Source organism: Phaenicophaeus curvirostris, chromosome 4 (genome assembly GCF_032191515.1).
Source record: "Phaenicophaeus curvirostris isolate KB17595 chromosome 4, BPBGC_Pcur_1.0, whole genome shotgun sequence".
Classification (NCBI taxonomy): Eukaryota; Metazoa; Chordata; class Aves; order Cuculiformes; family Cuculidae; genus Phaenicophaeus; species Phaenicophaeus curvirostris.
In genome coordinates this window covers 14305943-14331504 of record NC_091395.1, presented here as the reverse complement: position 1 = coordinate 14331504, position 25562 = coordinate 14305943, and the positions used below count along the sequence as shown (strand labels likewise).

Here is a 25562-nt window from a genome sequence, read left to right as displayed (position 1 = left end):
TAGTGTGTATACATACATGGTGTTCAATAATATAACAATAATTTGTACTTTTTATAGCACTTTTCATTTGAAGAGCTCAAAGCGTTTTACAAGAATTGATTTCACTAAATTTCAGATGGGAAGTGGAGGCAAAAAGATGCAATTATCTCAGGTTATACAGAATTTGTGACAGACAGTGACTGAATTCTCTTCCTGTGGACTTCAGCCATGCTGTCTCCGTAAAAAGAAGTGCATATGTAGCATAGGTATTCTATGCAGGTAGACTCACAAAGACTTGTAAGGTCTCAAACCAAGAAGCACTTAATTATATTAATAATGTTAAGCACATGACTTCAGCAAAACTCATGTGCTTAAAATTACTTCTGTGCTCCAGTGCTCTGCTAGATTGGTGCCTGTATATGCTTAGTAGTATAATACAGGTTATAGAAGATACTTAAACATAGTCTTAATGATATTTTCAAAGCTATTTTCCCACAATTCAAATGTACATACAGTACCTGACAGCTTCTATAAAATAAAACTAATTGAACAGAGGAATATCACATCTGTCATGTTCTCAAGTGACAGAATTTTGTTCTTTCCTTTTCTGCTTGGCTCCCATTACAATCTAGTTGTTCTCAAAAGGGAATTAAAGTTTTAATTCTGCAGTAAATTTTGTTGGGGGACAGCTAATAGCGTTTCTGGATAATTCATAGGGTAGGGTTACTGCTTCCAGTATTAACGGAGTTCACTGCAAGATGCACCTGGTGACTTAATGCCAGCTGGTTTCTGGTCTTGGTATATCTTTATATGAATTAAGTTCATTTTGTGTATGAGTTTTGATTCTGCCTAGAACATTTTCCGTTTAGTGGCTCCTCCTAGGAACATTCAGAAAATGGGATTTGTTTGTTACTGCCTTGTGATGCGAACCACCTTTTTATCCTATAGTAAAATGCATCCCACATGTCCCCCCCTCCAAAATAGCCACCTCTCTCTGTCTTCTTTCCACCCAAATACTGTGAACACAGCTGCTGCATATATTCATGTGCTTTAGCTGGCACCTTTTTTCTGAAATTTCCTGGGAATTAAAGCAATTTTTCTTTTAAATATTTTTTTCTGTTTTCATTGCAAAATGAACATAAATAGGAAAATCTCATAGACTGCAAAAGGAACTTAACTGTATACACGGTACCCTGTGACCACTTATAACAGATGGAAGGTTGTTTTTTGATAGTGTTTTAGTGATAGTAAAGTAAAACTCTTCTCCAATAATGCAGCTTGCGGTTTGTGCACATTCCTAGCAATAATTTCTGATATTTTTTTTATTGTGGAAGCCAGTGTGTTTACAGTAAACAATAGGTAAAGGCACACAGTAAATGTATATAACACAGAAGATTATTTTTTTGTGAATTCCTGTAGCATGAAATGATCGCTAGAAGGTTGTGTCTTCAGTACTGAGAGCCCTGGTGAGCTGGTGTCTACTTCACTTTCAAATCAAACTGTACAGCAGCGTAATGTGAAGAAAAATTTCCTATGGAAACCTATGGGAATTTTCTTTGGGTTATGGGACAGCATGATAATCTTTTGCTAACGTATTGACCAAATTAATAATTATTAACTCATGAGTGAACTGAAGGAAAAAGGTCGATATGTCAGTTGAACCACTTGTACAGAGCTATAAATCAGTAATGCTTCTCTTTTCCCAGATAAGGCATTAGTAATACCGTCTGTTTAGTTAGTCTGTCCAGCATAAAACTATGCAGAACTAATTGCTGTACTAGAATTGTTTGGATGTTGGTGTTTTATAGCGGTATAAACCTGTGTGCTGAGTCGTATTTGAAGTCAGTGAGTACAAAGGCAAGAAACCCTGCTAGTCTTATTAGTAAGGGTGACAATGACTTTTTGGTTGGCACCAAAATGTTGGTATTAATTCAAAATGTTGGTTGGGTATCGGCTTGATTGAAATATTGCACTATCCCTATTAAACCCAGCGAGAAAGGTTTGAAAATGTGCTTAATGCTGCTGAATTCAGCCTTTGTAATACTGGGCTCATAATGCTTAGGGGAATGCTTCCATGGATGTTTGTGAGCATCTGTGGGGGCAGCTTTGGGCCCTGTCTTGCTATGGCTATTTCATGAAATGGGGCCACCGACTTGGAATTTTAGTTCCTTTCTTGCTTAGTGGCACATGCTTCTATATTTGAAATAGGCATAGAGATGTATGAAAGCGAGAAAATGTGAGCTAATCAGTCAGCATCTTTAAAGAAGTATCAAAAACTCTGACAGATCGGAAAGATCCCTTGTGGAACCGCTGGCAATACCGATGTGGAAACCCGAGAGTACTGTTTGTGCTTCATCTGGGTTCAATCTGCAGCCTTATTCCAGAAAACCTTGGTGACTCTTAATAACTGCAGAAGCAGACAGAGAGAGGTCATGTGTGCATTGATGTCTGAAGTTAAGATCTTCTGCCAGCTAAGTGGATATCTTTTAAGGACTTAATCCTATAACTAATGAAGTCAATAGGAGATTTTCAGTTGACATCAATGGACTTGGAGCCAGGCCTTCAAAGATTAAAGTAATCCTGTATTAGGCTTTCAGGTGGCTTCTGCTGTTTCACACCTATATCCTGAAAAATACACGCGTCTTATTTCACTGCTGTTTAAAACAACGAACATCTTAGCAAAATGGTCTTTTTTTTTTAACTGTTTCTACAATATTTTGCCCTGAAACTACTTATGGAAATATTTATTAATTTTTTGTAGCCAAAACCCAGATTATTTCCATTTCCTGCAAATTTGGATTAGAATATATTTACTATATATTAGTATATAGTAAAAGTTACTTGCCATTTTGGTGAGATTTCTAGGGTTTTTTTTAACGAAAAATAAAAATTACGTCAATTTTTAATATTGAAAAATGGGAAAAAATTGTCTTTACTTGATGACTCCCTTCTGTTTTTCCTGAGACAAAGATCACCTTTTAACAAAATGCTATAATTCCTAATTAAACTGGTACACAGTTAAACTAAAGAATAGTAAATTAAAATGCACTAATGTCTTTTAAAGGATTTACATAATTAAGGAAAAATAAGCAGAGCAGGATTTCCTTAGAGATGTTTTTTTTGCATGTAGAGCCAGTCTTATAAGTCCTTATATTATGAATGCAAGTAGAATTACATGTACTAATATTTATTTTCACCTTAATGGGACTTTACACCTCTGAAAAATTACTTGTTCCTAAGTGTTTTCAGACTCTTCATTTTGCATGTTTTTACAAAGCAGAGAAAATGCATGCTGAAAAGCAACATTTCCTCGTCCCAGGACTATCGTTCTGCTTTTTACGTGAAGCATCTGGTTATCAGATTGAAATCAGTAACTTTCTGAGAAGCGTAGTGACTGTATAGTGCCCAAGTGATTGCTCCCTTCCTCCAGCTTCAGGCTGTCTCTGGCTGAGCTTCCCAGCCTGAGGCTGAGCTGCTTGAGGCTGCTGCTCCTGAACTGTAAATGTCCAGCTAAGATACAGTATTAGAAGTCACTATAAAATAACAGAGTTTCATGGAATGATGAAAAGATAAAAACCTCAGCCGGCTGGAAAGCCTCTTTGATGCACACATTTATTAGGTAGTTTCAAAAATAATAAGCGTCACCTGCAGCAGCCAGGGATTATCAACATTTGCTGTGACTTTAGAAAGCAAGGAGCTGCAAAGCCAAAATGTGGAGAAGCGAATGAAAGAAGGAGATAAACAGAGTTGTTGTGTTGGAGATATAAAATTTATGCTCTTATTTATAATAATTATTTCATAATTTAAACTTTGTTTGCATGTAATAGAATAACGTGGGAGGATTTAAAGGCAGAAACAATTCGCATCTGTGTCCCTGAATGATAATGGTAGTAATTTATTTCCTTGAGAGGCAGGGTGTGAGTGAATTATTTCTTACTAGATGCGTTAGAGAAATGAATTTACTGTTTTTCTGAAATAGAGTGAAACAACTTGAAGCCGATTTTACATAAGATCTTTTGGTTTCCCTATTTATCTATGGAAGTAAAGATATTTCTGCTTCTATTCCAATAATACGCTTTCTTTCTGACAGTAGCATTTAAAAAGAAAAAGATTAAGTTTTTCTGTGCCGAGGGTTGTAAACTAGCAGGCATCAGGAACAGAGTTATGTTTCTTGCAACAGGTATATGTGTTATCTTTAACAGTAGAAAGCCTCAAAGAATACTTGAAATGTACAATGTGTGAGGAACAGAGAGGCAGTATCTCTGAATAAAGGAAGAAATGAATGGAATAAAAGATTAGGGGAGAGAGAGAGAGAGGGAGACAGAGACAACTTGAACACATACATAAAATCCCTTCTGGAGGCCCTTATCTAATTGCCTCATTTATCTAGTTTCATTTATAAGCTCTGTTTTATTCTGGGACACTCTCGGAGGTTGTGTGAGAATAGCTGCAGAATGACCTAACTGGCAACGGGCTTTCTACAGATCCTTTTTTTTTGTTTTGTTTTGGCTTTTTTTTTTTTTTTGTATGCCAATTCTCAGGGCAATTACTGCAGTTGCCCTTTTTATATGAGCATCTTGGGTGGCTAGGCCTGGGGTTTACTCACTCTTTTTAATAGTATAAGTTCTTTTGATAAATAAGCATCTAGGATTTTTTGTCCTTTTTTTTTTTTTTGAGAATACTGCTTTTCCACTGGGACTTCCTATGTACCCGTGTGGGCTTAATGCAGATGCTTGCTTTCACATGATACAAAAGATGATTTAAAAATGAAGCAAAACTCTTTCTACAAACTGTCTCCCCTCTCCCTCTTATCTTCACTTAGATTCTTCACTTCTTAGTTTTGATGGAATGATTCAAAGAGAATTTTTTTCCCCTAATAAAATAAAATACAGTGTTTTGCTTAAATTTTGAAATCAATTTTCTGAGTGCAGCACAGCCAATGTGAGTCTTTTGCCATTTATTTGAATGAGGTTTGAATTTAATTCTTAGCTTTACTGGAGTTTATTTTCTTATTGCACTATTAAATGAATTGTCTTTATTGTTGAGATAGAAACTCTAAGATCATTGCTATCCCTTCTCTGCATGGCTATTGCATCGATATTACTGGGGATCTTCAATTTAGTTGCCATTTGTGGTATTTTTGTAAGTCTCCAGTAACTAAGCAGTGAGAAAAGAACTATTGCATATACCCAGCTGGTTGTTGAAAATAACACATCACAGTGGAGTTAAAGTTGGGTTTCTTTTTAAATATATTTCCTTAAAGAAACTGTTAAAGATGTTATCTCTGTCTGATATTTAAATGTTGCTAAAATACTTCAGCGACTTGCTTGCTTTGCCGATTATGAAGGGTGTAATAAAACTGCACTATCTGACAGATTTGGACAGCTGGCTCATTCATGAGAAGTTCACATTTTTGTCACCCACGTTGAATAAGGAAAGATTAGATGCTAAGGTCAATTTACAAAAATGGTTGTCAGGACATTTTTTAATTGTAAAACTTTTTGTGATGGAATTCGGGGAAAAGACTAAAGGCAGAAAGCAGCGGAGACAAAGAGCTGCTATTAACCTACAGATGCTACCACAGGGTTCATTTTAAGATTGGTCACACTGCTTAGCCAATGAAGTGTTCGTGTGACTATAAGGGACCACCCTTTTCTGGGGTGAGAGGGCAATTTGGTCTTCATGCTCATTTAATCCCGAGGCGTCTTTCAATGGACTGTCAGTTGAATCTACATTGTGCAAAATTATGCATGCACTTTTTAATGCAGACCATTGTTCCCTGAGCACTTAACCAAGATTTCTGAACCAATTTCCATTTGGCATGAGGTCACTTGAAACCCAGGCAAACATATATGGAAAGCAAATGTAATTTTCTGTTCCTCTGAGCTGGAATCCACGAGGCAGAGAAAAGCAAGTATCAGTCATGCTGTACTTTCAGATTTAATACTTCCTAAATGAAGACTGACAACTTTCTATAAAGGAAACCTGTTGCACGTCACTGACTTGGAGAAGTAGTTTTGCTACCAGAGGGTATGATGGCTAAAGTCTTTGAGATTTTATTGCGTGAAGTGTTATAAATTGTTTACACATGAGCAGCTGCTTAGAAGCACCATAGGATGTGCACACTGTGGCTACTCTGCTTTCTTTGCATAGGCAAGATTTTATAAAAGCCAGGTAGCTTAAAGGTAATCTGGTGGTTGGTAAGTAGTGAGCAAAGAAACTGCCAATAATGAGCTGGAGGTAAGAGGGCACCAGTTCTGAAGATACATCTGATTAGACTATTAATACTTTAGAAAACCTGGCTATAGCATGTACACCATATTTATTGATACATTTACAGACTCAATTTCACGTTAGCTCTTCAAGGAACATTTACAGTTAGAACCACATTTGGCGAGAATCGTTATACATTTTGTACAAGTGACATCTTAAACAGCCAACACGTGCTCGTGTGAGCTCTTGTCCAGGGACGTTCCATTCAGTGCGAAATTGGCAACAGTCTACTCAGGTATAATCTGGCCCGTCCTCTTACAGTGAAAATCACTTTATGAACACATTTAACGTATGCTGGAATTTTATTATGATTGGTTGGCAGTTGTTTTTTTCATCCGTCGTAAATGAATACAAGTTGACACAAGGATACATTTCTAGATTAGATCCACAACACATTAAAGAGTGTGACTGCTCTCTCTTTCCCCGTCTTTCCAATTAAGTTGGTGAAAAATGTAACTTTAGTATTTTACAGGACATGGTAAAGCTGTCTCATCTAGGTGATGTCTATATTATAAAAATAAAATAAAATAATATAAATATGTAACATGAACCCAGTGCCCATCGTTAAATAAAATATATGATAAAAAGCAGACCTTCTAGAATGACTGGCTTTGAAATATGCGAATATAATTTAATTATTAAACACTTGAAACAATCTTGATATTAAGCTGCGATAACCAGATTTTTGCATCTATGCTAGATAAAGAAATGCATAACATTCTGTAATAGAGTTACATTGATGAAGGTGAAGGTTACAGTCTTACAATGAATTGCCTAGATAGGAATGCATTAAGGAGTTCTGAAATATTGTCTCATGATGTAGTTCAGTTCACTTTAGAAACTGTTACAACTGGATTTTATTAAGTCCAGCAGTTTATACAGCGATGTTTGAAAACCTCTCTCTTATTGCTAGAATCAGATAGGTACAGACACGAGATTTCTGGGGTGTCAAAGAATCCATTAAGACATCACGGAAGTCCTTTGACGAAAATGTGGTTTACAGTGGAATTACTTTGTAAACTATTTCTCATGAAGAAATAAATAGGAAAAAAAAAATCCACTAGCAGTAAAACCATGTTTGTGATAGTGCGTGCATGCGTATGTGTGCACGTATTGGGTACGGGTACGTCTGTGGAGACGTACAGGAATATTTACACACATACAAAGAATTTATCTGCACATTTGTGAATATTATACTTAAATTAATAAAGTAAATCAAATCACCAGTATTTGTTGCAGGATAACAGTCTCTTAAAAATGACAGGATTCAAAACAAATGCCCGTTGAAAGTGTAGCTTCCAAATAGTCCCAGAAACTATACAATATAGCTGGTTAGATCCAGCAAATAGGATGTCATGTCTAGGATCTGATCAAGAATACCTGCCCTTGTCACTCTTCGGATGTTTCTATCCACTTGTTCACACTGGGGGCCGAGATAGCCTTTTTTACATAAGCATTTATTAGGCCTTACACAGACACCTCCATGTCGACAGGCTGGATCACATTTTGCTGTGGGTAGAAAAACAGAGATTTTCTGATTTGTTTAGAATTTCACAACCCAGAAAGATACAGTACATGTTCATTTAGAGCTTTCCTAATCTTATAATGATAAAGCACATAAATGCAAAACAAAATAGAAAGGATGAAATATTAGCAGTTTTGAAATCTTTTTTTTTTAGAGTTTTAGAACATTTGAGGGGGAGTAATTTTGTGTCTGAGAGGGCATCAGCCAGGACAGACACTCAGATAGCGGATTTTTGGAAACGTCCAATTCCCATATTCATGCTTGAATTTGAAGTGCATAGAAGATCTGTCTCAAGAGACTTTCAGCTCCAAGTATCTTAGCATTTGAAAACATGACATATAGCAGTTTATATAGATCTTTCAGCAGTGGTGGTCTACCTCATCCCATTTCTTATGGTGGCAACCCAAAAAGTCCTCAGGTTGGTGAGACCTTTTAGCACCTGGCCACCTCCAAGCTAGCAAGAACAGAATCTCAGGCAAACCCCTTTGTACATGCAGAGTTCTGCATTACGTGCTCTCCTTAGCAGAGCAGACTGCTACTGACCACAGAGATGCACTCCGGTGGCTCTTGAATCTCACATGCTTGGACAAAATTTAATTCCCTTTAGGAAAAAAAAAGAACCAGAATGGGTTTTTTTGACAGCTTTTATCAATTTGTTAAGTTCCAATGATTTTTCCTCTCTCTTTAGCAGATGCCTGATGATTTACCTATAGAGTTCTAGGTTATTCAGCTTGCTTAAGTTTTTCATCTATAAGTGCTACTTTAAATTGTAGCTAGTGTTAGCAAAACTAATAATTAAACTTCAGTTGTGGAAGTATTTTCTTCTTGGGTAGCTTCACACCACAGTGATAAATAGAGTGTATATTTCTTTTTTCAGACATTTTGCCCTGTAATGCTATCTATTACAATAAGGTTACAGTATGATTTAGAGAGCTTTATAATATGCTATATGAAAACAGATTTCTTGATTTTATTCACGAGTTTCTTAATTATCCTATGAGGAAATTGATGCCTCAGAAGGTAATTTTCTTATTTAATTTATAATAGTACCTTGAGATCCAACCTAGAACATCTCAGTTCAGTGATATGTGGGATACAGGAAAGAAAGGTCCTTACTCTACATTTTTTCTGTAGCTTTCTTGTACACTACATTTATCAAATTAGCTATCATAGAGCTATAATTTTTTAAACCAAACATTATTTGAGACCCATTTATGTTCATTTATGTTTTTTACTTTGAATTCCACTTGGGCAAGGGCTGAGAATGGGCCTCATTCTCTAAATGCAGGAAATCTCTGACTGGCAAGTGAGGACAACTGGAGTTGATTACCTCATCCAATTCTCCAACCTGCTTTTGTTGAATGGCTGTATGATGGCCAGCTCGTGAATCTTGCCAGTAAGGTATATAAATAGTAATTTCATTTCATTTCATACCAAACGAAGTCACTCCTGCTTATCACTGCAAACCTGGAGGTTGCCGAAATCCACGCTCCAGGCTATAAGGTCCTCATAGCTGACCTTGCTTCAGAAGGGCCCTGGAGTGCCTTTCCAACCTGAATTATCCCTGGTCTGTTGTGTGAGCCTTCTATTATTTTACTCTGATTCTTTTCCTCTTTTGAGTTCTACTGCCATTACATTAACTTCATCTCTTTCTGTAGGCATCTGGTCAAACTCACTGAGCAAATAATGCTCCAAAAACTGTGCCAATGCACACAGATGCCTGGTACCCAGGCTTGCTCTAGGAGATCTGCGTAGGCCAGAGTTATGCAGCTCAGTGTAACCACAGCCTTGGTGAGACAGTAATAGCACAGCTGCAGGGTACTCTGGGTTCATTTATCTCAGCCTTTGGTGGCACACCCAACATTTAATTTGATAGCAGTCACTTTTTCAAGTGACTTTTGGAAGCTGTGTTTCAGCAACAAGATAGGACTTAGTAAAAGCACTGCTATTAATAATGGATTAAAATTATCTTCTGATTATTAGCTGCTTTGTGATAGATTGTACTTAGACTTCTCTTTAACAAACTGGACCCATTTTATTTTGTAGGATCAAAACTAAGAATGTATCAAAACCGCTCCTCGAATACTCTGTTCAGTTCTGGGCCCCTTACCACAAGAAGGATGTTGAGGCTCTGGAACGAGTCCAGAGAAGAGCAACAAAGCTGGTGAGGGGGCTGGAGAGCAGGCCTTACGAGGAGTGGCTGAGAGAGCTGGGGTTGCTTAGCCTGGAGAAGAGGAGGCTGAGGGGAGACCTCATTGCTCTCTACAACTACCTGAAAGGAGGTTGTGGAGAGGAGGGAGCTGGCCTCTTCTCCCAAGTGACAGGGGACAGGACAAGGGGGAATGGCCTCAAGCTCCACCAGGGGAGGTTTAGGCTGGACATTAGGAAAAAATTCTTCGCAGAAAGGATCATTGGGCACTGGAACAGGCTGCCCAGGGAGGTCGTTGAGTCACCTTCCCTGGAGGTGTTTAAGGCACGGGTGGACGAGGTGCTAAGGGGCATGGTTTAGTGTTTGATAGGAATGGTTGGACTTGATGATCCGGTGGGTCTCTTCCAACCTGGTGATTCTATGAAAACTAAGTTATTTGCATTAAATTAGCAAAGTGCAAAATACACAATAGTTGCCTGCAGTTCTGATTTGCCACCTTTCCTGACAAGGTACTCCTATTGGACACTGACAGTGATAATACTGCAGGTGGAAGCTGAATGTCCAAGTGCGGGATATGTATTGATTGCATTTCCTTTCATTTACAATCTTGATGAAAAAATAAGAATACTGTTCTCTCTCCTATTTATGCTATTAATTGCATTCTGTAATGGTTCATATTGCATTAAATGCTGTTACTGTTGCACTCATCTAAAGACTTCTTGTTTTCCTGCCAGTGGTGAGATCAGTATTTCTTCAATGTTGTCAGACGGTCAATGATATCTATTGAAAATTTCTCTCAGCAAATAATTAAAAGCAACTTATGACATCTCACTGCTTTTTTCACTTGTCGCTATGAATCTATATACAAACCAGTTCTGCAAAACTCTCCTTCCCAGCCTTGATTACAGCAGCATTTTCCTGTGGGAGTGCAGTGCCCATTCCGACAATGCCTTGAGCATTCTGATGTCAGTATCTGTGCAGGCTGAGCTGTTCTTTTGCATTCTTCAGGGACTAAAGGCCTGAATAAAAATATAAGATGCAAGCAGATAGTTAAAAGTCAGGGTCAACGAGGAAAACTTTGTGTTCCTTATTAAAAGCCTGATTCTCTTTTATGGTACTGCCAGTGGGAGAAACCTGTGTTCTGAGGGGATAGCTTTTTTTTTGTTTTTCTCAAAAACAGCAGTAGACATAGAGATCATATTATGTTACAGAAAAATGTGGTGTGGTTTACTATTCTTTCATATAACTGCCTTCAGACATCTTCTAAGATTAAATAGCAATCTTTGAGAATTCTGGAAGCTTGAACCTGGTGAAACCAGCTTGCTGAAGAGCAGGTTACTGGCAACATGTATCTCTAGATAGTGTCAATATTAGACATGTTAAGTTCTACTGATTGTGTGGCTTTTCTTCAGAGAGCGCAAATAGTAACATAATTCAGTCCAGAATCTGACAGTGTCTTACTGCTCTTCTACCAAAATATAAATTGATATTTCCAATTGTATGCTGTGAAAACTAATCTAAACAGCAAGTTCTGTGTCACACATTATGACATGCATAATAGGTTTGTGAAAATATTGCCTCTCTCTACAAGTTCAGTTTGACACTGCAGATTTTTTATGTCCGTATTTTCGTGAAATCATATTCAGATTGTGCATTCGAGATCCTTATTGAGGCATCCGAGCTTTTTAACTATGAGGCTGACCAAGCACTTGCACAGGTTGCCCGGAGAGGTTATGAAGTCTCCATCCTTGGCAGCATTCAGAAGCTGTCCACACATGGTCCTGGGCAACTGCCTGTAGGTGGCCCTGCTCGAGCAGGATGGTTGGACCAGGTGCCCTCCAGCCTCAGTTATTCTGTGTGTGATTCTGTGAAACGTATGCAAGAAGGAAATTCTAGTTCAGCTGACTTGAAATATTTCTGATACTGTTTTTCTGTTGGGTGTCTTGCTGTCAAGTCTTACTTAATGCGATTTTTTTTGTCAGTCTCTACAAAATATTTTGGATATCCAGTAGCCTTTTTTATTTTAAAAAAAGTACAGCATCATCTTCCTTAACAAAGAAGGAACTGTAGCAATCCTTCCATAGTGTTGGGTGTGTAAAACACTTAAATGTTTTAAGTTAAGTGTGCCCTACCTGCTGATATGACTTCCAGTGATTTTTTAGGGTTGTTTTTTTGTTTGTTTGGGTTTTTTTTCCAATTTAGAGATATGTCATCATGCTGACCACTTATTTTATTTGCTGTCTGAGTTCAGCAGCTAGAGACTGATAGGTTCATCACAAGACAGGTTCCCATTACAGGTTCCATATTTTCTCTCTGCTGTTGGTTTGATTGCACAGGAATAAGTTTGAGAAAAGAATGTCAGGATCTCCCAAAGATTGAAACAAGTAATTGAATGGGAGCATAATGGTACAATAAGTTAATCAGCAACAAATACAAAATTATTCATCATCAAAGAAATATACTGAACTACTGCCATGCATTCCTAAGCTTGAAATTTGCACAACAAAGATGCTAATAGTTCTGTGGTGAGCTCAGAGAAACCTTGGGTAAGTGTCCAGCTAGAATCCAAACAAACCAAACCAAAATTGTATGAGATAGAATAGAATGGACAATAACATTGGTCATTATACTGCCATCAGTATTAAAGCCCCAATTATATGCAAATAGCTGGAATAGCAACTTGTGCACTGGTTACCCTGACAAATATTAAAATTGTAGATTGATACTCATGTGTGGAGAGAAGGATGGTCTTTGGAGTCTGAGAAGAAAAGCGTATGATAGAAGTGTGAAGGAAGCGTATGATAGAAACTGGCAGGAAAAAAAGAGGAGGAAAATTGGGCATTCTTGTTTATTTCCCATTTCAACATCAGAAGAAATATCGAGGGAAAATAGTAAGCTAAAGAAAATAAATCTAACTAGTCAAACTCCTGGCTTCTGAGATATCAATGAAGTCCATCTTCTGGTAGGATTATTTAAAGATATTTCTATGCACAATGGGGCCATTCAAAGTAATATTAGATAGGGTAAAAATAATTTTTAAGAAAAATAAGCACTCGTATGTAATGTCGTAGAAGTTCCTCACTAGCTGACTGCACTTACACCCCTCCCCCCAATTTTGGCAGGCAGCTTGTTAATGGTACATTACAGGGTTTCTTGCATTTGCCTTTGAAACAGAGTAATAGAGTACAGGCTCACTGGTTTGTTTCACCACAGCACTTTCTCTGCTCAGTCTTAATTAATATCATGATTATTTAAACATCCATACAGAAGAGCTGGTTCTTCAAAGATGTTAAGGACACAAAAAATGTGTAGATGCATCTTTAGTGTAGCACTAAGTTCTGGTTTCAAAAGGTTTTGTATTATTTAAGGGCTTTGAAATACATTTTGACACTTTCTGTGTGTCAGCAAGTTTGAAAACCTTTCACTTTTTTTGTATTTCCATAGCTGTCTCTTAAATATAATGCATTGGTTTTTTTGATCTGTAAGGAATTCCAGTTCTATACTAATAAGTGCATTATGTATGATCTGGTTAAGAAAGTTCCTACAGTTAAAAATTATATGTGAGACTAACAGGCAGTGCTGTTTCAGAAACAATTCTACAAAACTATCTGAATTTCAGTGGAGAATTTTTCAGATTTAAAGCAAAAAGATCTGTGTTCTAATTCCTACTTCTCCCCCCACCCCACTACATTTGAGTTGATTTCTTTATAGGCAACTGCATAGGAGACAACATTCATTCTTCATCTCTCTGTTAAAGCTCATTTTTTTCAAGTTACTTTAAATGGGAGTCTTTTTCATGCTCAAACACAAGTACACTACTGTGTTTAGTGGGAAGCATAACCTCAGGCTTCTGGAGCATCTCTTGGAAAAGAGTTCCAGAGGCACATCTTTAGCAAAGAACAACCTCATAAGTCACAGAGATATTTGATTTGCGAAGATAATTATTTATTTTATTAATAGAAGTAAAGAATTTATCTGTGATGGCCCTGGAATATATCATTCTTTTTTTTATTTGTATTTAATTAGGCAGGCAAGATTCATATTTTTTTTGTATCCAGCAAAGCACGACTGTCACTTTTATGATTTAAAGTTTTCTAGTGCTCTTGGTACTTGTGAATGTAACCTTGCCTTTTATTCTACCATCAATCAATAACTTGCACTCATCAGCCTCGGATAATATTTATTAATGGTGGGGTGGAGTAGAAACAAAGATGGAAAAAATTCTGGTTGGCAGAGTGCCTTAGGAGAAGAGGAATACAAATGCAGCTGCAGCAGAATCCTTTTCATGCGTGAGAAGAATTACTGGTTTTCCATACTTGTACCACAGGAAAAGCCGCATTTCTTTCTCAGGATTTGAATGCTGTTATGGTACCAGCATGTATCAAGAGAAAGTCTCTGCCCCGCAATACTTACACTTTGCATTCTTAAGGCTTTAATGGGGTGCAAATTTTCAGGCTCAGCATAAGTTGAACAGAATTTCACAACGATAACATAAGTTTTGAAACTGACTGTTGGGTCTTGATCTTTCCAGCACTTAGACAGGCCTATGGTTTTGTTTATATTACTAGTGCTTCACTGTGTCTCTTGATGTGGAAAATGGAGGGGAATAGATGGAGCCATGCAGTGGGCTGAAAAGAATTTTTTTCCTTGTCTCCTTCAATCTATAAAACTCTAAAGGGTACAGCTTGATTACTCTTCCAGTAAGCACTATTTGGTTCGCAGAAAGTCAGCCAAAAATGTAGCTGATAATGACTATTTATATGGTCTGTACAATTCTAGTTATCTTAAAGAGCTGCTCATATATACAGTACAGTACAGTATATCTTGCTTGTTAAAACACGCTTTCATGAAACTGTGTAACAACTCTAAATGTATGGAACATGGAGGAAAAGCTGCGGGATGCTGGGGCCCTCGCTGGGTCCCACCACTGATGTGTGCAGGGAGCTGCAAATTCTTGCCTGTGCAATGTGTAAAATAATTTTTGCTGCGTTCCTGTAGCTAGTATAAGAAAGTAGTCTCTACTGTTTGGTTAGAGGCATATAAAAGTCTTACGTGCTTTAATAGATTAAAACTCATCCTGGAACTGCTTAGGATTTCATGCTTTCTTTAGTGCATCTCTTCACAATTCCACTAAACGCACAGAGTGGTTTAGTCACTGTATGCGCTAGCCTGTAACTCAGACATACATAAATCAATGCAAATGGAGGCTCAAATTCAGCAGTAATACAATGGTACTGAACAGAAAACAGTTCCTCCGTTGTGCCTTTGACACAATATCAAAAATCTCTACTTTCCCACTTAAGTGAAAAAAAAAACATTTAAAATTCGTGGATGTTCAAATTCAGACAAGAGACAAGGCTGTGGAAATCCTGATTATGGTACAAAATACATGACAAGAATGTTATGCTTCTTGTAACTGCACACAAGATATTAGGTATTAGAATGATGCTTAAGTATATAACCAGCATTTGTGCATTAATTATTTGGGGTTTTTTCCCTTTATAAGGAAAAATGTCAAGAAAAACTAATTTTGTTTCACTACTTATCATAGATTAAATTTACTACTTGTCATAGCATAAATACAGCATCTCTTCAGGTATAGCTTCTAAAATTAAAAAGCATACCTTTAGTCCTGGGAGAGATGCCAAAAGCTCATTACTTGTCTCCAGATTTACTACATGGGAATAATGTGGAAAAAACTCACAGCTTTTAAGATTTAAACTCAGCAGCATATCAAATTTATTCTTATATGGTATACTTGTTCATGACCTCTAGTCTTAAGAAATTCTGTCATGTTTGAAAACTAGTCCCTAGTGAAGCCTGTATCAATGTTAATAGCTAAGAGGTCAATGCAACTGCTAAACAGTTTGTATTACTGTCAGGGTGGTCATGAAAACAACACCTGCTGCATGAGTACTTGGCAGCTGGGTCAACAGGCACTGTGGGAATTTATCAATTTAGGGGGCCACTTGCATAACACTTTGACTGATGAGTTGGGAAAGACTGGCTTACTGGGCTAAAGCTGCTCTATTATGTATGACTTTCTTTAGGATGGCAAAAGCTTCCTTCAGGCTCCAGAAAATAAGCAAAAGATAAACTGAGCTGTTTTTTTCCTTATAAAGTGACAAAAAGTGAGAAGTCCGTAGTAGCCAGTGCTAGAAAGACTGAAAAAAAGGGGAAAAAACCATCCCAAACCAAAACAAAAACTTTTACAGTCAGTGAGCTGTGATGTGATTGAAAAAAATCCTTAGGTTTTTCCATCGTAGTTACAAAGGAGTTTTTGTGAAGTACTTCTGTAAAGTGAAACTCTCTAGGCTGGTATTCACAAAAAGCTCTAATTTCTCTTTAGTGTCTCTTATGGGAATAGTAACTGCATGTGGGTTGGTAAATGAGATAAGAATTTTGAATGCTCCGGCTAAACTAAACATAATTAGACATTAATTCTGGCTTTCCATTCCCTCAAATGAATTAAGGGATAGTAACTTTCTGAACAGAAAGAAATCACATGGCCCACCTGGGCTGGTGAGAGCATTCACCAACCAAATTGGCTCATTATACAGAGTTTCCAGTAGTAGCTTCAGAGTGTATCTATAGCCCATCAAAACTTAGGATCTTGATGCAAATTAGTCCAAAATAGTAGGTTTCTGAGATTCTGTTTCGATAGTAAGTAAAGCCTTCAAAGGGGCTATGCTTTTATAAATGCTATTCTTCTATCATACCATCCAACACTCTTAACTCAGACTACAAAATAAAATTACCAATGTTTTTGTAAAGAGCTTGGATGATGTCAAAATCAGGTATGACCTAGGTATTGTCCTTTAGTGTCTGAAATCAGTCTGTTTGGAAATACTCCCCGACAGCGGAAATCCCAGAAGGTGATGATGGAAAGGATGATAAGTGGAGTTACGTACTCTGGAGAGGCATGAAAGAGGAGTGAGATGGTTTGAATCAAGTTCAAGTTTCAATCTGATGGAAAGCAGCTATTCTGGCTGTTGATAAGAAACATATTGAAATCCAGATCTTTAAGGTGTTATAAGGAGAGGAAGAGGAATCTTATGAGTGCAGGGACACTTAAGCTCTGCCGTCTCTCACAGAAGTCACCTGCTGGCTCCACTGAGCCATCCTGATCAAAACAATTACTCATCCTCTTTGGAATCACGGCATCCACAGTGAGGAACTCTTCAAAATTCACAGGGGACACACCACTGTGTGTCTGCCCTATAAACTTTTCTGGGTTTAATCCTATCTTGTAAATAGAAATCCTTTGTATTTTCTATCAGTTTGAGTACTCTTCTCTGAATCTTTTTTATTTTATCCATAATTTGCTTAGAGATAAAAGTGATCATAATAGAAATATTCTAAAAGAAGACTTACAAAGCCATATTATGGGTGTACTGCCACCTTCAAAAATTTATTTTCTTACTTCTTGGTCTGTCCAAGTCTATGATTTTTGAAGAACAGCTGGTAACAATGTTTAAATCACAGCTGACATGAACCTATCAACAGATATTTCTTACTTAAATATGCATTTTTATTACTGGCTACAGCTGATCATCTTCCATCGTTATGCTAGAAAATGGTTACTTTTCCTTTTCCAATGGGTTTCTCTGTCATTGAGTAACTGGGATATTTGGACCTATCCATATTTTCTGTATCACTGTCTATCTAGCTATTTTTGCTAATCATTTATCAATGGTTTTGTGATTGATATTAGTATGTATTTGTAGAAACAGAGACAGGAAAAAATATAAACCAGAAAGTAATAAAATAGAAAATAAAAGTTTTTCTTTTATGTTCAGAAAGGCAGTTTAGAAAATGTTAATATTTGTACTGGTTTTCAGGACATCCGACTACTCCTTCCTACCTCTTAGTGAAGTATATAAGTCTCCTTATGTTTTCTCATTATTTCCTAACCCTGGAAAGCAGTTTACTTGTGAGAACGTCTTTATATAACCATCAAGAAACGGCTATATTTTTCAGAGGCACAGTTTTAACTTAAGACATTTTTCTTTTGTCTGCTTTTTTAACTCATTTACCTAGTTGTGGTTTTGTGTGTTTGTAATTCCTTTGGTTTCCCACATCTTCTCCAAACTCAAAGCTAACAATGATATTACCCATACTCAGTTATGGTAATAGGTAGTATATTTGTATTTTGCAGCACCCCACATACTTATTTATGTTAATACTTAACTTTTCTGTTTCTGATTTTTCTCATAATTGTCTAAGAGCTCCCATGTACTAATATGCCATTAAAACAACCTTTTTACAAAGAGAAGTATTATTTGATTCTGTGATTTTGATGTGAGGCTATTTACTTATTGACGTGAAGTATTTGGACAAAAGTTTGCTGTGGTACCTTAAACTCTGTTACAAACTGCCCTGATGATAGAGGGATTCAGAACCTCTGTGTTGATTGTATTTATCAATTTGTTATATGTCACCTCAGTTTAACACCTCATTTTCATTACATGTGAAGGACTGTTTTAGGATAGGACTTCCCCATTGCTGATTATTGAAGACTAGTGCAAAGGCTTCTCTGGATTACCCTCATCCTCTCGTCTTCTAATATTTTAACATACCTACTTCTTTTGAATCTTTTTTTTTTCCTACTGCTAGCAGTATCCACCTTATAGGTTTATTCCTTAAGCTATATTTGAGACAAGGAAATCGTGGTCAAGGTTATGTTTGAGAACAACTTTGACTATGCAGTAGTTTTCTACAAAGATCAAAAGAAACCAAATCCTGCATCTTCATGTAACATTGATTATTTAGAAGAATAATTCCATACGCTTGCAGCAGCTTGTGAATGACTACTGCCAGAAGACTGTTTTTTGCATGAAGTTATTCATTTCCATGAAGTGTCTACCACAAGGAATGATAATTTTGTTCTTTTACTCTGCTTTCTGCAAATCGATGAGTCTTCTAGGGGCCACCCCTGACAGGGTTTTGTTAGTAAGTAGTGAATTTCTAAGACTTTATTTATACCTAGTGCTCATAGCCCACCTGTAGCATCTTCATTTTATGTTCTAGAAAGCTTACTGTGCTCGGGTTTACACCTATATTTGATGTATTTCTATGGCGCGCACCATGGGGAAGACATTAAAAGGAGCAACAAAATATTAGCATGCAACAAATAATTAGCACGTAAATACCAATACAATTTAACTTAAGACATTTTTCTTTTGTCTGCATGTAAATACCAATTAATCTTTTGTTAATAAAGCTTTACATGAACACTTGCCATAGCCATGGGATTTTAAACTTGTTTACATGTGTAATATGAAATCAGCATGAAATGATAAATAAGGCTGCAGTGCTCTTTTGTGGAAGTAACTCATTGTCTTTCACTTAAAAGCCTGTCATGGTGTGAGATTGAAAACCAACAAAACTCAAAACATTGCCTGCATGCAAATTATCCCATGTTTCTAAAAAAGTGTTACCAAAAACAATACCCCTTTGCCACAGTCTGTTTAATTTCAACTGTGTGTCAATTTACAAAAGTATTTTATAGTTTTCTGGTTACTTTCACCAGTAACCAAACACAGTCTTGACCCTTTTCCATACATGAACAGCCAACCGTGAGTGCAGCAATGGGAGGTCTGGCCTTTCAGGTATGTCAGCTGAAGACCACCCTACTGGAAGAGGTAACAGGAACAAAAAAAGCCGAGGTCAAACAAGGCAGCCCCATGTAATTAGATACTAATAGTGGATTTAGGGTGTAAAATTCACTTAAAACCATACACCAACAGACTAAACAATCCCAGTAAGAATGGCAAGTTTTGTTCTAAAAAAAATGTTTTTAATACCAGAAAGCATAAATAAAACATACATAATAACCTTGACTGACAGCCTGCTCTAGCCTGCAGTAACATCTGCTTCCAAGTGTTTGCTATAGGATGCAGAAAGTATAATTATAAAACACTGAAACTACTGTAATTTACAGTAGAGCGTGCAACCAATTTAATGCATTTATTATTGAATGAAGTTGTTGTCCCAATAACAATTTTAAGAATTTAAATTCTGTCAAGAAAATAAATTCCTCCCTTAAATGGTCAACAGCAAGACCAAACATGCAAGCCTAACTAGATGCTGAACAAATAGGCAGTTGCTTTTGGATGATATGATTGGATCAAAGTAATTAATATGACAAACTTGATTTCTGTTGCCTGTTTCTGTCTCTGTTAATTGCTGATCCTTTTGCAGGGTGGACTTGGTACCTTTACATACCACAGATTTGGTGTGATAGAGCAGCAAGATCCGTCATGAAGAAAATCATATTTCTCCAGCTAAAGTGAGTGTCTGCTAGTCACTTTCTCTTATTGTTGGTGGGGACCGTGGGCCATGTTTGGGACTGGATTTTTGCAGCCTTCCCAGATTCCCTAATATTTTCATTGCTCTAGCTGCTCCACAAAGAACCTGAAAGTGACCAGATCTCAAGAAAATCTGGTTTGATAATTTTTGTTTATCCTCATTTTACAACTGCCAAATTAGTCTAAATACTTAAACCAATCCTATTAATTCTGTGTCTTATAAATCATTTGCGTGGGATTTATAAGCCTTTTGGAAACAGTGCTTGAAGAACTGTTAAAGAATTTATTGTATTTTTAGCACACAGTCCGAGGACAGAAGGTTTTCTTCCTTGGTGCTCCAAACCTCCCTAGGGAGAGGTAGGTAAATGCAGGGGTGTAGAATAATGTTGAAAAGTAGTAAGCTATGACAGTTCACACTCAGGGCTCTCTATTCTCCTCTGCTGGTGGTATCTCCTATACAACAGAAGAGATGTTTGGGAAAGACTGAACCTGTCTCTCAGAGCAAAACAGAAATTGAGTGAGATTGGAACTGACTAGGCATGGCTTGTCCTCTAGCTCTTACTGTCAAATTGTTTTCTGTAGTAGCTTTTCAGAGTGGGTACGGTCAGCCAGTACTAACCTGTCAAGCCAGCTCCCTGTGTGCACTGCCTCACCGCAGCGGCAGGCAGGGAAGCAGTAGTGCTGGGGAGAATTCTAGCATCTTCCTTTCACTGATGCTGTATAACCTCTGTGGTACCTGCAGGTCATTTGGCTTCAGAGCATCTTTTAGCTGTTCCGTTCCACATTAAATATCCCTACACTTATCTGAAAACGTGCGAAGAATGTGAATCTGGGTGGGGAAGTGGACAACATTTAGCATAAAGTTGGAAAGTAAAAAGTTCCAGAAATTAATGTTGGTTACACCTCTTGTTGTTCTGACGTGCACTTTCTGTGAGACAGTGATTACTTTTAGCAAATCTATTCTGCTTGCTGCTGATGGTACATTTGCTTCTAGGAAGCCCCCTGCACTGAGAATTTCCCTTCTTTTGGAATGTCAGTATTGCATAATTCAGCTGCATAGGAAGAACTACTTTTGTTTCTTAACCTGTTGAAAGAAAGATTGATCTTAGTGAGAAATGTGATGCTCACCTTTTTGGGTCAACGATCTTGTACAGTTTTCCGCTGTGAGGTTGTGTCATGCTTTTACTGCTTGATAATATGTAAATCTCACCTGTTCAAGAAACCAACACAATAAATCAGGGAAAGGATGTCAAATTCATGACTCTTGTGATCTAGCTTTATTTGCAAGATGAGATTAAAAAAACTTCAGAAGAAACACTAATCACTGAAATTTATGAAGGAATCATTGCTATTTGAAAATTTAAATAAGAACTTCCCCCAAATCCATGCTAAAACATCAAAGACAGTCGTGAATGGTTTTTGTTTCATATTGTATAGAATTAGTTAAAAAAAAACAGAATTGGGAAGGAAGGAAGGAAGGAAGAAGTGTGGTATCGGTCTGCTCATGCAATATTTTTGCCCCTTAAGTCTGTAATGTTGGGCATAAAAGCAAGGATATGTCACATTGTGTCATAGTGAGTGGCACAGTTCACAGAGACAGTAAGGACTGATAAGGCTTATGATTTAATACTTCTTTTCCTATTTACCTGATTCATCTTCACCAAATCCCAAGATGGGGCCTGAAAAGAAACCTCTACATGAACCAGTGTTGCCAAGACAGAGGGGTTTCTCTTGCCACTGTTTGGTTGCAGGACTCCGTTGCAGTGTTAAAAAATTTCTATATTCAAAAACACATAAAGGAAATTGTTATATTACATTTGTAATAGAGTTTTCATTGTCCAGAAAAATAAGTAAACACTTGCTGCAAGAAGCTCCATAGATAAACATGTGCAGTTATTTATCTTATAATTTCCTGCTTGTTACTTTTCAGATGCTTAAAAAGCACAGCATTTCCCTTCCTGTCATTCAAACATTGCAAAATTGGGTTCAAGCTGTACTATGTATCAATTTGTGAATACTGAGCTCATTTAAAAAGCACTAATTTTGCTCCATCAGAGATTTTTTCCATAAAACCCTCAACTTGTTAACACCTTACCTGTTGGACCTGTTTGGGAAACAATTCCATTAATAACATTTATTTCTATCATAAAGTAAATGACGCAGGCAAGTATTTGTAGAACTAAAACCTTAAGAGTGTCGTGATGTCTTTGTGCTTTTTTTTCCCACGGCTCAGATATGGTACTTACGTCACCATTCATTAGAATGCTATTTTATTTCCAAATCTAGAATTTAATCTGCGTTGTCACACTGCTGAACGGGCAAAGTGACACAGCATAGAAGACTGCGGATGTTCCTTTATATGGGAAGCTCAATAACTACATATACTTTATATGATTTATTTAAGAGTTATAGGAAACCTACCCATTGCGGTCTCCAAATACGTAACTTCCATAGAGTCTTTCAGATTGGCAGCCCCGATAGACAAATCCACCAACCAAGGATCCACTGCTGAATGGTTTGAATTCTAAAAGCGAAGGCTCACTTTCTAAAAAGGAACTACCGTAGCATTAGATCATATGCGGTTTCATATTTTGATTCACAGTTATGAAAATATTATTACCTCAAGAAAAGAGGTGAATTCCATTTAAACATTCCCTAGAATTCAAGATACGTTGATGGAAATGAAACATGAAAAAAAATCAGAAAATTACAACAAAGGCTGTTTGTGAAACAATCGGTTAGAGGTTTAGAGGGGAGAGGCTGCAATTGCTTTCTTCTGTGTGCACCAGCTGGAGGAATAAAACTGTATAAGGATTAGGTTGGACTTGCATTGAAGTTGATGTGATTGCTGCTATTAAGTGTGAGTACAGTCTGCAGAATGGATCTCTTGAACTTCAGGATTACAATTAACCCCCTTTTACTATAAGGTCCTTCTAGGATCTAAAAGCAGAAATTCCAGTGATTTTCAGCAGAACTTCTTTCAAAGCCATTCAATGGTTTGAAAAATACATTCAAAATCAACAGTTTTAACATGGTATGTGTGTTACGCCCCATTAAACACTGGTATGGCTGGGTGTAGCTTCTTGTGGTAATTTATTTTATACTGCTGTTGTAGTTGCAGTTCCTACAAATACTTTTTTCTTTTTTTGCAAAGCTGCAGAGTTAGTCCTATCAAATAATGTCTTCAAGGCAGTTTCAGTGTAGATGTTCCTATTCACGCAACCAAATACTGCTTAGGGTAAAAGCAGGCTCTACTTGACATCCTAACTGCCTAATTTTCAATCAAAGCCACAGCCAACAGACCTTTTTGTTTTATAAGAACTTTTTTTTTTCAGTCAGAGGGCTATCTGCAAGTCTTTGATAAATGAATTCCCCAGATTATTCTACAAGAGTAAGAGCTGAAATTTTATGTGGGACAAAAAGATGCTTTTTATTGAAGCAAATCACAGCCTCATATTAATATTGGCAAGCTGTTCTGGAGAGACACAATATTGCTTAGTTTACTCTGCAATAAAGATGCAGTCAAAATTCCATGGAAGCAGTGGTTTACCAAATATTATACTTTGGTTTGGCTTTTATAAAATGAACACAGAAAATATGTGCAATGATGAAAGTAGAACAATTGCATTACACTATTGTGTATTTTCCTACTAAGTAGAGCAGCTCCTTTGCTTTGCAGTAAAGTACAGGTGGGAGAATGAAGGATGTGAATAAAATCAGAAAGTGCTGTGTTCCAGGAGACACACCAGCTCTTGATGCCTTTACACACCTTTGGCACTTATCACCTTTTACCACCATGAATTTACAAGCTGCTATAGCTGATAGTAACCATCACCTGGCTTGCCTGAACTAGCAAGTGATCTTAATGTGTATCAGAGTTGGACATTAAATTAAACTTGTGACTGATAATCACACTGATTCAGAAAGCACAAGAAATGCTTTAAAATTTTAAGCCCCTAATTGAATATGTTTATTTTCTGCAATCTAATCTACGCTAGTCAATTAGTATGAAGTAGTAGCATAGTGCATTCTTTTTAAGTTTTCCAGTATTTGGTAACATTTAAACAGAGCTCAGTCATTTCCCTGCTTGATTGTGGTCTGTTGTAGTCTATCTCACTTTTTCCATTATAGGAGACACATTACATGACATGTCCCTTCAGTATCTCAAAAGGTTATTTGTGGCTAAGAATACGTTTTCATCACCTCCTAATCCTCAGAAGTCTTTTCATTATGAGCCATCATATGCCACAGCAGTGAGATCTTTGAACTGGCATATTTCTTAACTATCTTCTACACCAACAGGAACGAAGTTGTCATTTAAATTTTGATTTGTCTTGCATCTTTTATCTGCTTGTACCATACTTTTCCTAAGTTCTATCTTTCGTAGGTTATCTATCCTGCCTATGCAGTAAGTTACCTCTCATGGCTAAGCAGTCCTTTTTGTCTATTCTTTTTCTGCTTTCTCTTTTTTATTCCATGGGCATAGAAAGTGACTGTGCTTAGTAGCTTTACCCTGGCTGGAACTTACCATAGTCTTTACCCTTTATTATTTGTAAGATTCTTGCTGAAGATCTGTTCTTTCCATTTGAATCTGAGCAAAGTATAGTTAAGTTGGTGTTCACATCTGTTGGGTGGCGGTCCACAGCACATCTGTAAAACAGAAAATACAAGAAAATCCATAAGATAGATGACCTCATAATGTATAATTCTGTATCAGCAATATGAAGCATCACATCTTGAAGGATTATCATTTCTTTGTGGTGCCTACTCATTTGAGTGACCTATTTCATACTAAGCCAAAATATGAATCATAGAATAGTTTGGTTGGAAAAGACCTTTGAGATCATCAAGTCCAACTGCACCTGTCCACTGCTAAACCATATCCTGCACACCTCATCCATCCATCTTTTAAATACTTCCATGGATGGTGACTCAACCACCTCCCTGGGCAGCCTCTACCAGTGCCTGAGAACCCTTTCGGTGAAGAATTTTTTCCTAATGTCTAATCTGAACCTCCCCTGGTGCAGCTTGAGGCCTTTTCCTCTCATCCTATCACCTGGCACTTTGGAGAAGAGACCAACACCCACCTTGCTACAACCTCCTTTCAGGCAGCAGTAGACAGTGAAAAGGTCTCCCCTTGGCCTCCTGTTCTCCAGCCTAAAAAACCTCAGTTCCCTCAGCTGCCTCTTACAAGACTTGTTCTTCAACCCCTTCACCAGCTTTGTTGTCCTTCTCTGGACATGCTCCTGGACCTCAGTGTCCTTCCTGTAGTGAGGGGCCCAATGAGAACTGTGTCAGATTTGTATATGAGAGATAACACACCTTT

The 25562-nt window shown here is 37.3% G+C and overlaps 1 protein-coding gene across 1 annotated transcript in view; it reads right to left on the bottom strand.

The window, feature by feature from the left end:
* Window positions 1-1790: 1790 nt before the first annotated feature.
* Window positions 1791-25562, bottom strand: part of HHIP (hedgehog interacting protein) — a 75322-nt gene continuing 51550 nt past the window's right edge. The window contains exons 8-13 of the mRNA XM_069855304.1: window positions 24765-24886; window positions 22658-22781; window positions 21883-22013; window positions 21365-21446; window positions 10797-10945; window positions 1791-7761 (exon numbers count right to left, since the gene is read on the bottom strand). Of these exons, the coding sequence (XP_069711405.1) occupies window positions 7568-7761; window positions 10797-10945; window positions 21365-21446; window positions 21883-22013; window positions 22658-22781; window positions 24765-24886 (802 nt within the window). The 3' untranslated portion in view covers window positions 1791-7567. The remainder of the gene's footprint in view (window positions 7762-10796; window positions 10946-21364; window positions 21447-21882; window positions 22014-22657; window positions 22782-24764; window positions 24887-25562) is intronic.